The sequence below is a fragment of the Lactuca virosa genome, chromosome 5 (assembly GCF_052849685.1).
Source record: "Lactuca virosa cultivar CGN04683 chromosome 5, Lactuca_virosa_CGN04683_v6, whole genome shotgun sequence".
NCBI lineage: Eukaryota > Viridiplantae > Streptophyta > Magnoliopsida > Asterales > Asteraceae > Lactuca > Lactuca virosa.
The window spans coordinates 172,970,333-172,983,839 of NC_136430.1; the positions used below are offsets into that span (position 1 = coordinate 172,970,333).

Genomic DNA, 13,507 nt, shown 5'->3' on the forward strand with positions numbered 1-13,507 from the left:
ATTAAAAATGAATTAAGATAACAGGTCCATAATCAATTCATTAAAACATTAACCCATAACTAGTACATAACATGACATAAAATGCAACGTCATACATAAATAACTAATACATAATATGACATAAAATGCAAACGGGTTACATGAATAACTACTTCTTTTAGGGAGGTAACACGACCACCCTTTCATTTGGTATTTCGCAGTGCACATGTGATGGTATAGAATTCAGCGACTCAGATCCAAATGCAACTCGATACACGAAAGCAGTGAACTTATAATCAACATTTCTTGAATGGCTTCAGACGTACGAGTTCTTAGAGATGCTATAACGTGGCCACATGGTATACCGATTTTTTGTCATTTCCCACAACTACATACCCTACGTTCAAATTGTACTTTGGTGGTGACAGAATTGTCATCGACTTCAAATGTATCCCCATACAAACGTCTTGCCACCCAATTATAAGACTTGTTGACACGTTTTTGAACCTTATTCTCAACATAAGGGGTCACCCCACCAGACAACCTCCTTGCAAAATTTGTTAATTTTAAAATAATAATACAAGAAAAAAACTAAATATAAATATAAAGTTACCCGCCACTTCAGCCCGTTCAACATACTTTGATTGTATCGACGTATTGATTAACTCAATTATCGTTGTGATAGGAAACTCACGTGTGGACGTGGATATAATTTGCAACATTTCAGGGACATCAATCGATTTAACATTGTAACGTACTTTTGGGAAAAATGCTCGTGTCCATTTTGAAATTGCTATATCGTCAAGCCAGAAAATTGGACTCCTAAGCAAGGTGCAGAAAGGTGGTTTCCTACATGCACTTTGCAACCTTTCCAGACACAAGTAAAAATCATGAACACTATATGCATTGCATGACTTCCAAAACAACGTTTCGACTTCCGTATCATTATGTCCGACAAGATCACGTATTTTTCGAGCTATATCTTTAGGACAATATTCATGATACGAATCTGGGTAGACACTCTGAACAGCAAAGTCCATTTTATCACATAGGTTGCTTATGAAACCAACCTCTGTATCCTCACCTAAACACTCTTTTAACTTCATCATGAACAATCTCCATGATTCTTCACACTCTAAGGTTCCCAAACCAATTACTAAGAGTAGGGGTTCATGGTTTCCATCCAAATCCACTGCGAAGTACATTGTTGTCAGATAGTTCCGAAGAAGGGGTAAATACCCCACATATATTAACAGTATCATGCACCTAAGGAAGGTACAAATCTGCATACGAAAACAAACATTTATTAGTGATAAGTAAAGAGTAAACGAGATACATTACCAAGAAATATTAATTAACTCAATAAAACAAATATGTTATACCACGCAACCTAAAGCCACAAAACAGAATTGAAAGCGGTTGGTATCTGTTTTCTTGATGGCTGTGAAGGTATTAGGATTTGTTCTTTGAAAATTATGCAAGAATATTGGTAGCTGAGAAAAATTTATTTCGGTGTAAGTACTCACTTTCACAAGCAATGAAAGTGTTTTACAATCATCACACGAATACAATCATAATCCAACATTCAAATTACAAACATAAACAATGCAAAAACCAACATTTAATCAATAATTTCTATATTTACGCTGAAAAACAATAACATACTATAACAATTTTTCAACTTAAACGACAATTATATACAATTTTCCAATTTTATGACAAGTATACAAACGATTTTTAACTTTCAAATTAAATAAAATAACAAATTTTAACCATACTATAACAATTTTTCAACTTAAACGATAAGTATATACAAATTTTCAAGTTATACAACAAATATACAAACAACTATTGTAAACATATTGTAAACATTATTATAATCATTTTTCAAGTTATACAACCACTTATACGATAAGTATATACAATTTTTCAAGTTATACAGCAACTATACAAACGAGAAATAACATATTCTACCCATACTATATCAATTTCTCAACTTAAACAACTAACCAAACATATTGTAAACATTATTGTAACAATTTATTTAACTTTGAACTTAAAGAAAATAACATATTCTAACCATTTTACTAAATGTACAACTAGCCAATGCACATTCTACGCAGTCTATACTTGTACATTCACATAACCACTAACAAAATAGCATTAAAACTTCAAGTTTACTAATAAATAATATTAAAGCTATCAAATACAACAAAATTACCCAATCACAAACAATATAATTTCATTTTTTTACACTAACTAATATAATAAATAATAAAATAATAAAAACATATACTAAATAAATGTTAATTAAAAAATAAAAAGAATTAAAATGTAACCATATTTTCGGTATTGTTGAAAAAATCATCCATTTTCTTCAAGAAATCGTCACTGGGAATCGCCGAGAGAGAGAGAGAGTTTTTATATATTGAAGAGTGAAAAATGAAGGAAAAAAAATGGTTTTATGCTTTTTTTTTTTTTCGGAAAATCACAGATGAAACACGAAATTTGCAGATGGACTATTCCATCTGCGAAGGTACAAGTGCCTAAAGCACAGCTATGCTTTAGGCGCTTGTACCTTCGCATATGGAAGGGAAAAATCACAGATCGGTCATTTCCATCTGCGATTTCAGTGGTTATTATTTCAATTTTTATTTTTTTTGGCTAAATTTGTAAGTAATTAGTGTATTTGGCTAATTTTGTAATTATCTCATAATAATATCCATTAATTCTAGGGTAATTTTCAGAAAATTCCTAATATTTTGGTTATTAGGTAATTTTAAGAAAAATCCTACTATTTTGACCAAACTAACGATAAAAGACAGAATACCGGCTAAATCTGTGAAACCGGCCAAAAAGAGGTTTTTTGAAGTTTTAGCCGTTATTCTATGTTTTTTATAAACAAAATTTAGTTTGAAACTTTTTTATAAATTGGACTAAAATATTATGACTTTTTTGAAGCTTTTCACACACACACACACACACACACATATATATATATATATATATATATATATATATATATATATATATATATATATATATATAGAGAGAGAGAGAGAGAGCTAGGTTCAAATGTGGATTGACATCTATTGTGTGGACGTGAGGATAATGCTATTTTGTGAGAATTATAAAGAAAATATGTTGTTTGATAATATGAATACGTTCAATCTTATATAATTATTTTAATTATTAAGCATTTTCACTAATTAAATCGTCTATAAGGTTATTATACATTTTTTTGATTATTTTCATTCTGTCAGAATGTTATCAGGATGTTTATTGAATCGTATTCTGTAAGAATTAAAATAAATAAAAAACGATGAATGAGAACAAAAATGAATTAGAATTGATGAGAATCCATTAAAATAACAATAATTCTGTGAGATTGAAGGTATTCACATTACTAAACAACATATTCTCTTAGTAATTTTCATAAAATAGTATTATCCACACGTCCACACAATAGTTGTCCATCCACATAATAACCTAGCTTATATATATATATATATATATATATATATATATATATATATATATATATATATATATATATATATATTGTTATAAATTTGATGTAATTAAACAAGATTAGTAAAACTAAACTAAGAACTTTTAAGAAAGAAGAAAGGAGATTTGGAGAGAATTTGATAACTTATCTAAAGTATTCAAATTGGTGTGTTTCATCCTTTACAATGGAGGAGTATTTATATTACAAATTTTACTAACATATAATTGTAACTAGTTAGAAATGTTGACAAATTTGCCATGCACCAATTATTATGTCATCCACCAATTATTTGCAACACCACCAATTATTTACAACACTCCCCCTTGGATGACATCATTTTAGCATTCAACTTTGACGTACTGCCTCATTAAAAACCTTGCTAAAGAAAACCCAGTGGGAAAAAAACTTTAGCAAAGGGAAAAAGAGTGCAGTGTATAGTTGACTCCACCTTATTTAGACATCCGTCACATTATGTTCTATGCACATGTCGCATTCTGATGTCATGGACATGTTTCCTAAAAATTGCAGTAGGAAGTGCCTTCGTAAAAAGGTCTGCTGCATTGTTACTGGAGTCGAAACGGAAGGGTTGACAGGGGTATTGACCACCTCAGCTCGTTGCCCTTTGGAAGGTCCTTGAGTCGAGGTACTTCCCTCCTCGTTCTTAAACTTTCTTTTCAGTGGATTTGGTTGGGGTTCTTGGGTGGCTGGGTACACAGGTGTTGGTTCCTGCTGTCCATTGCTTTGATCGGAATTCCCGATAGGGCTCTTGCTAACATTGGCGTTGTTAGCGTTCAGATGAGCCATGACAGTTGCTACGGCTGCTGAGACTGCAGCTTGAAATGTAGCTTCATCGAATAGAAGGACCGGTGTCTTACTAACGGGTTGGTTACGTTTCTTCGGAGGCATGGTTTTTCCTACACGAAAAGGAACACAAGCTGATGAGAGATGATGGTTAACACTGAATGTATCTTTCTTTATTATGATAGGCATAAATTTTCCCGCGCCTTGAATTATGGTTATCTGAGTGTCGACCTACATCCCTATGATGCAGTCCGGGTAACAGGGTAGGAGTAAGTGTATCGGAAAGCCATAAAATGGGAGTCGTTCCTACTAAGTTATCTTTATACTGGAGAGGTTCGCTCTCCGGATTTCAAAGATTTGAGGGAAGTTCGGAACGAAGATTACAGAAGAAAAGGCTCATGAAAACTTATGGCTAAACACTCTCAATCGAGGTTTTGAGATCCGATCTTATTCGTATTAATTGCGACGGGAAAGACGACTTACCTAACACATAGTGTGAGCAGTGTAATCACTGACTCACTAAATTGTATTATTTTATGGATTTATTAGCGTGACGATAACGAGAAAAAAACACTTCTCGGGTTCCATGTATTGGCTCCCTCTATCCACCTCTTATCCCTGACTGGAATTGGCGTTGGTTTTCTTCGGGTATTTTCCTAAGGTTTTCTTCTTTTGCAGACATATTGAATTTCTGCTCCGCCTTACTTCTGATTCTGACTCTGAGTGTCATCACTTCATGGTGGATGACTGGAATCTCGGAAGTTCAGGCGAATTTCCCACCGATGTCCCTAAGAGGTATAGGTACATGGTGGTTTCAACAGTCTCGTCCCTGTTCATTTATTTCCTAATTGGAAACCTTCTCAATGAACCTCTTATGGGTCTGAATCGACTCTTCTGCCGATCACTGAAGTGGATAAGGTTCTCTACCGGGTTCGTGCGAGAATGGAAATGTCTAAAGAATCCTAAGAGATTATTAAAACATTTCACTGGGTGATCCATATCGAGTCCTGCTACAATTTCACAGTGTACACAAATCATATATAACTTAGATCTGATAGGCCTTCGAATATGTGATACTACTCTATATCCACATCCAAATAGGGAAAAGGAAGTAGAGCGAAACCACACATTCTCAGACTATGAGATCCTTACTATATATAACCTTAGGAGTATACACTCTGTAATCACAGGTCTATCAATAAGGATCTCTTTGGTTTTCACGCAAGGTTATCTATGGTTCCTAAAATACCCCTATGGTATTTTAATTTCATGTTTGATTCTTATCTTCTGAACATGTTTCTGGGTTTATTGCGAGTCTTTTAGTATCCTAAAATACTCCTATAGTATTTTAAACTTTATGTTTGGCTCTAGAATTCCTATTTGGTAAGTTTCAGATTCGTTGCAACACCACCAACACTCCCAAGCACACGTTAGTTGCATCTCGAATAAATATAGTTGATCAGGTTATATTTATTCCAACTTACGGTTACATAACTGCCCAGGTTTGACGGTAATGGTCAACATCCAAAGACTTTTATTCTTATTCTTCTTGTGATACTTTGTTCGGGTGTTTAGATTCTGGATGTTCTTATACTTTTGTAAAATATGGTTATATTTTAAAGTAAAATTCTTGGTCAGAGTGTTTTATCCCAAATGTATTTATAGGCTGTATATCTTTTATGATTTGATATACTGTGCTCACTATAAACAATGCTCTGATACCAATCTGTCACACCCCGAAACCGAAGGCGGAAACGTTTCGGGGCGGAGCGACGTCATGTCAAGTATCACAACATATGCAGTATAGTAATAAAAGTACAACAACCATTGCATTAATAGTAATAATTTTACATAGGTTACATTTAACAACAATATCAAAAGTAAATACAGAGAATAACATATAATGCAGCTCGGTACAAGGCTGTCTTCACAAAAGCTTCCGGAGTGTACCTGTCTACGGATGACCTGAGAATACAAGTTATTTTGAAAGCGAGTATCAGCATATTTAAATGTTGGTGAGTTCATAAGTATTTAATGACATTGGTGTAAATACATGTTTTACTTCAAAATAATCTCACACAATGATGGTGATTTGAGTTTACAGAGTATTAGAATTCTTTCCAGAAAATCCTATATTTTCTAAATAAAAGCAGTCTTCTACCAAGACCCAATTGTTTTATGTTTAAACCAAGGAGTATCTCTATTAAAGGCAATCTTCTACCAAGACCCGACTGTATTATGTTTAAAGAGTATTTTCCCTTAAGGGTACTATCATTATCAAAATATAGTTTTTACTTTAAGGAAGTTATGAGAAAAATCACAAGTAAAAGTAATAGGGAAAATAATATTTTGCCTCAGCAGTAACACTGCTGGTAATAGTAAATAAAACATAGACTCCAGGAGAGTATCGAATGGACAATACGCCTGGCTCAGTCTAAAGGTGAATAAAACATAGACTCCAGGAGGGTATTAAATGGACAATACGCCTGGCTTAGTCTAAAGGTGAATAAAACATAGACTCCAAGAGGGTATTAAATGGACAATACGCCTGGCTTAGTCTAAAGGTGAATAAAACATAGACTCCAGGAGGGTATTAAATGAACAATACGCCTAGCAAAGTCTATAAATAAAAGGGTGAATGTGAACTCGTATGTAACCATGCTGATTGACGATCGAATACCTGATGACCCTCCAGGTCACGTGAAGTATGTGGCATTATGTCACCCATGGGCCTTACCTGCTCGGATTGTAGCTAGCAGTCAGGATGTGGGAGTGTCTGTCCCGCATAGATCTATACACATGATGCCCGCTCTCCCTCCAGGAGACTCTGGTTACACGGTGATAACGCTAGGAAGCGTCGTATCGGGAAATAGTGCGTCACATTCTATTTAAAGTATTAACATAATAGTATAGACTCACGAATGAACTGACTCCTGAGTAATTCTTCGTACTAGAGAGTGAGTAAATAGAATCTCCTAACTATTCCTATAATAGTTACTAGTGTTTTAGGTATATGAATAATGGAAGGATGCCTTTGCTACCCAAAGGAAATGAACTGGCTGAGAGTACTTTTTATGACTATATATGTATACATGATATATAACCAATATATAAACGACCTTCAGACGGATAACCAATACCCTAAAGCCACATCCAAACGAGGAAAAGGAGTTGGGGCGAGCTAGCCTTCCTAAGTCCTTAAAACATTGCTTATATAACTATACATATACATGCATGCATTTAACAATATAAACGAATTAAAGAAGTTTTGGTAAAACCTTTGGAAAACCTTTAAAAAGAATTTATGACTTGATGTCAGTTTATAAAACAAGATTTGAAAACCTTTGAAAGAGCTTTAATAATCTAAAAAGGGATATTCATACTTTAAAAGGGATTTGAAAACCTTTAGCTGGATAAAGCAGTTTAACATGCAAAAATCTATTTGCTATACAGTTATTAATCACATGTGATTGATATAATAACTCTATAGTTCAACTTGTATTCCCCCCCATAAAAGCAGTTAAAATCCATTTAAAAGGTTGATTCAGGGGTATGAACTCACCTGACGTGGGTGATTCGGATGAACGGATGGTATAGGATGCTAAGTGTCAAGTGAGGACTTGACCACACACGCGAATCCTATTTAACATGTAATGATACATTTAAGTATCTAATTAGTCATTTAATAACTAATTATGCAAGTAAGGATGTCCTAATACATGAAAACACTTTGCTACAAGTGCTATGAGTACCAAGGGTTGCATATAAAGAGAGTATGGCCTCACATTGGAGTTTACTCCTCAAATGGTGGCCCTTAGGGGTGTTTACGGTTTTCAGACCACTTCGCCCATGAGTTTACGGCCATAAACTCATGGAAGTGGTGTCATTGGGTGTTCAAAGGTCCTAAACCACTCAAGGAATTAAGCTAGACTCGAATCAAGGGCTAAGGAAGGGACTAGGGCTCCAATTGGACCCTTGGTGGAGTTTGTGGTCGTAAACACATGAGTTTATGGCCGTAAACTAATGTTTGCCCACTCTTTCCATGTTTTGGTGTTCCTAGGTTAAGCATGCAAGGTTCTAGTCATTTATACAAGCCATAGGGGGTGTTAGGGGCACCATATGACCCCTTTATGGAGTTTACGGCCAAAGGACCAATTCCTTTTGGGTTTATGGCCGTAAACTCTATATGGCCATGGTATTTTTGATGTTTAAGGTCCCTACTTCAATGGTGGTTGGTTCTAGGTTGAGTTCGGGGCATAAGGAAGGAAGAAAGGGCATCTTTGCACCCTTAAAGGGAGTTTATGGCCCAAGAACATCCCTTGGCCGTAAACTCTCATTCATCCTTGTTTCTTGATGTTTTCTAAGCCCTAAACATGTTAAACCTAGTGTACAATGAGTTAGGATAAGAGTACTTACGATCTAGGATCTTGAATGGTCGTTTCTGGCCAAGAACACTAGTGTGTGTTCTTGGTGTTCTTGGTGAAACTTGAAGATCTATGAAAACATGAATTTCATGGATGAAAACATGTAAGATCACTAGCTTAAGAAGGATATCAACTAGTTAGGACGAGAAACTTACGAGTTTTGGAGATCGGGGACGAAGAACGGGATGATAGTTGAGAGGATTTCAGCCAAAAGGGAAGGATGGAATGAACAAATGGCCACATTCCTCCCTATAAAGTGGAGTTTACGGCCCACATGGAGTTTACGACCGTAAACTCCCATGTGCTGGCGGTGAACTCCATGTCAAGGTGTTTCAGGCTCGTTTGACGTACTATTGCTTTGGCAGATAAGCCCCAACACTTATTCCTTAAGTGTACTGGGCTCAGAATGCTCGAACAGACTCTAAATTGTGCTAAATGATAGCAGGAAAAAGTATGGCATTTATTTGGGTTAAATGGCTGAACTTTCAAGGCAATAGAAAATTTCAGGTTGTCACAAGAATTTTGATGATCAGATCCATTTCTTGATAAACAATCATAATCTCTTACCAACGAAAATTTTCTTTTGATTTAACATACATTATTAATTATTAATGATCTGTTTCCTCCAAGAACGACGACTACAGTTCCTTCAAATTCAAAATCGACAACACTTTTTTTTCAGTTTCTAATTCCATCTATTTTTGTTAGTTTCTAATTCCATCAATGATTTCCTTGTTGATTTCTAATCACTTTTTATTGGTGATGTTAGGCAAAGAGAAGACCTTCAATTGATTTCACGGAAAAAGTTCAGAAAGATATCAATCCCAGCATGCGTGCAATCCTAATAGACTGGTTTGTCAAGGTAATAAAGACTTTAATGATCAACATTATTTTAATCCCATTTATTTTGTTAATTTCATTTAAATTTTCTATTGATGTAAAATGTTATAAATGTAGGTTGCAGAAGAGTATAGATTGGTCCCCGATACATTGTATTTGACTATTAACTACATTGAGCGATATCTTTTTGGCAATTTAATGGATAGATAACGATTGCAAATGCTTGGTGTTGCTTGCATGATGATTGCTTCGTATGAGACATGTTTCTTGCTTTTTGTATAATTTTTTTTAAAATTATATTTTCAGGATTATCATGTTGGTTGAAGCTATCTTTGTTGGGTCTTTCATGGGAGTCTATATTGGCAAGTTTTCTTTCCATTTCATTTTCATCCATGTTATACCTGAATAATTAATAGTAGAAGTATTTGACATTTTTTTGACACCTGTTCAGGTCATGTACACCAGTACAATACACTAGAATCCCAACCTGATGTTGTCAAGTCCTTGCATTCTCCGCTTCAACCATCAAACTCTGTAGAAGGCTTGATGTGAATGCACTAACTATCCCCCTACATTAACAATTATTATTATATATGATTATTATCCCATTCCCAGAATACACAATCTTGTTTGCATATGCTAATTACAGGCATCATGATGGTGGTGGCTATCTCTCTGATCAAAAAAGACTGGGGGAGGGTAATTTGGACCCAACTGAATTAAAGGTGGCCAAAGAGGTGCAAAATCAAGATTTTACTAATGGTATTCCAGAATGTGGGGCGGATGCCCTTCGACTATGATGTGAGATTAATTTTTATTTTCAGGTCAAAGTCAAAGATGTCAATTTCCAGATAATGTTGTTCGACCTTCAATTGGTATGGCTACTTGCTCTCTTTCTCCGTTTCATTAGGGATTCCATTGTTGGATATTATATAAATATCTATTCGATTAAAATGGTTTTCAGGTATCAATATGTAGCTTACATTGAAGCATTTGCATATATCTACCAAGATGGAAAGGTAAATATTTTTATGTTTAAATTATACAATTGGTCCCTGTAGTTTGGTAAAAGTCACAGGTTCATATGAATTTTGATTTTCTTTCACATACAGTCCACGTGGTTTCATTTGTTAAATCTAACACTTCAGCTTTTAGTTTTTTTATTTTTTTTAATAATATGACCATTTTTCCGTTGTAGCTTTTATTGGAGGTTGATCATTTTCAAGATGTCCCGAGGCCATATATACAAATTAAAGGGGTAACTATGGAAGTTGTTGTAGTTGTTGGTTCAGCTCTCGAGGTTGATGGTTCATACACCACAAAGATTTTTCCATGTTTTTTTAAATTTAAAGTCTTTATTTATTTAGTTAAAATTTTGTTTTACTTATTTTTCTTCATGTCACACCCCCAAACCGAAACGACGGAAATCTTCGGGGTTGAGGACGTCATGTATAGTATCAGAACAATTGCATCATAGTAATCAAAGTAAACACAACCATTACATTTAATATATAGGTAATTACATATGTTTGATACATAGATTGTATACATCAAAAGTATAGCAAAATATAAAAGATGCGACTCTATACGCTCCGTCTTCTCAAAAGCTGTGGAAGTACTTGTCTACTGATTTCCTGAGAATACAAACGATTTTGAAAGAGTATCAACATTAAGTTGGTGAGTTCATAAGCATGTTTTTGAAAGGTGATGAATCTGTAAAATGTTTGTATGTTTCCAAGAAAATCCAATATTTTCTTTAGTAATGAAAAGTAGTCTTAAACCGTAAGATCAAATGTAAGTTCGTTATTGTATTCTGTGTTTGTGTATGAAAGCATTAGTATGTATGCCTGGTTACCACCAGCTGTTTTGTATAGTATAGCTTTGTATGAAAACTCTTGTGTGAAATCCCTGGTTACCACGAGTAATGTAAAGTAATGTATTGTATAAAAATCCTGGTTGACACCAGTATGTATAACATGTTCTGTATAAAAACCTAGATAGCACCAATATGTATAGTAGTTTTATTACTTAAAATAAAACCATGAGTTGAAATCCCTGAAATCCTCCAGTTGTAGTACGTAGTAGTTCTATTAATGAAAATAAAACTAATGAAGAATGAAATCCCGTAAACAAAGGTTAGTTTATATTGTTGTGAGTTCGTATAACCATGCTTGATAAGACCTAGTGACCTCTACGACGTTCTTCAGGCGTCAGACTTTATGACATTTGTCACCCCAGGCATGTCTGCCTAACTGTAGCTAGCAGTTTAGGTGTGAGATAGTCAATCCCGAATAAATCTATTCACAAATCTCACATTCTCCCTCCAGGAGACTCTGGTTATACTATGATAGGATTTAGCCCGCATCCCGAAGGGTACAATTGAAGTGATGTCTCACAACCCTGTATTAACTAGTTTATGTGTAATGTAATGTTGACTTGTACTTGAATCTATACGTATGTCTTCTAGAGTAAAAATAATTATACTTAAATAATTATTTAGTATGGTACTCTTGTATTAAGAAAGTAGTAATGTATACCATAAACTATATCTGTCATAGTTTATATGATTATTTATGTATAATCCTGAGATGGTAAAACTGTGTATTGAAATCCCAAACTATACATATTATAGTTTGCATGTGTGTTAAGTACTCGGTTCGTATATTGTTCTGAAAACTCTGCAATTATAGTTGTGAGTTGAAAACTTCCCTTATGCTCAGCATATATGTTACAAAAGGGATAACATATCTAAACATTTTATAAAATGCGGTGATCTTTTTGTTGTATCAATTGCATAAGTTTTAATCCTGTTGAAATTCTGTGTATAAAGTTCACAAAAACTATTTGTGTATGGCTTGTATTCCCCCTGAAAACGTTAAAATAGTAAAAGTGTAGGGGTATGAACTCACAGTTGGATGCGTGTATGTGCCGGACAACGAGACTGGAAATGAGGACCCTCGAGTTGTTGTACGCGAAGTTAACGGACTCCTAATAATAATTAAACACAAATATTTGTATTTAAATTAGCGAATCCATTAGTTAAAGTGTTAGAAAAACACTTGCTTTTGGTTAAGGAATGTTACCGAGACTCGATCGAAGAGGAAAAGTGGGTTTACAGCAAAGATTCCGATTGGGGCTGATTGTGGCCGTGAAGGGTTTTCAGCCGTGAACTGTTCTCGGTCGTGAACAGTTTTCTGCCCTTGAAGGGTCTACAGTCTTTGAATGGTTTACGGCCGTGAACTGATTTCGGCCCTTGAAGAGTTGAAGATGTGAAGGGTTTATGGCCGTGAACTCAAGATCAAAGAATGCTTGATTTGATGAAAGGATGAATGTTTGATGCTCCAAAACAAGTTCCAAGGTGGATTTGGGTGATTTTAGGAGGATAGATTGAGTTTTCGGTTGGTGGTTTTAGAGAGAGAAAGTGGTGTTTTCGGCCAGAAAAGTAAAAATGAGGGTAAGAACACACACACACACACACACATATATATATATATATATATATATATATATATATATATATATATATATATATATATATATATATATATATATATTTATGTAGGTTGGGTTCATGGTCGGTGGTGGGGTCCACCCAGCCGTGAACAGTTTACGGTCGTGAACCGTTTGCGGCCGTAAACATTGGGATGACGAGACTTGGTTGATTTTTAAGGAAAAACTTGATTTTTCGCACGATTTTAGTCCCGACACTTATATAAATTTAATTTATATAATCTAAGTTGTTTTCAACCCTTACAAGTTAGACAAAATAAATAAAATTCGAAATTTTTATTTATCGGGATTTGACTTTCGTTGATTGAAAATGGTTTGAGTTGTCACATCATCCCCCTGATAGAGGGAATTTCATCCGGAAATTCTAAAACAAATACAATTATGGACTAGGGAAATAGATACGGATACTTCTGTTTCATCTGATCTTCGCGCTCGCAAGTGA

The 13,507-nt window shown here is 34.6% G+C and overlaps 1 protein-coding gene across 1 annotated transcript; it reads right to left on the reverse strand.

Annotated features, from left to right (window-relative positions):
* Positions 1 to 354: 354 nt before the first annotated feature.
* Positions 355 to 1,184, reverse strand: LOC145112041 (uncharacterized). The gene is made up of 2 exons (XM_079048251.1): positions 619 to 1,184; positions 355 to 526 (listed from the first exon to the last, which is right to left on the reverse strand). The coding sequence occupies exons 1-2, from the start codon at positions 1,182 to 1,184 to the stop codon at positions 355 to 357; spliced, it is 738 nt and encodes a 245-aa protein (XP_078904377.1).
* Positions 1,185 to 13,507: the final 12,323 nt, after the last annotated feature.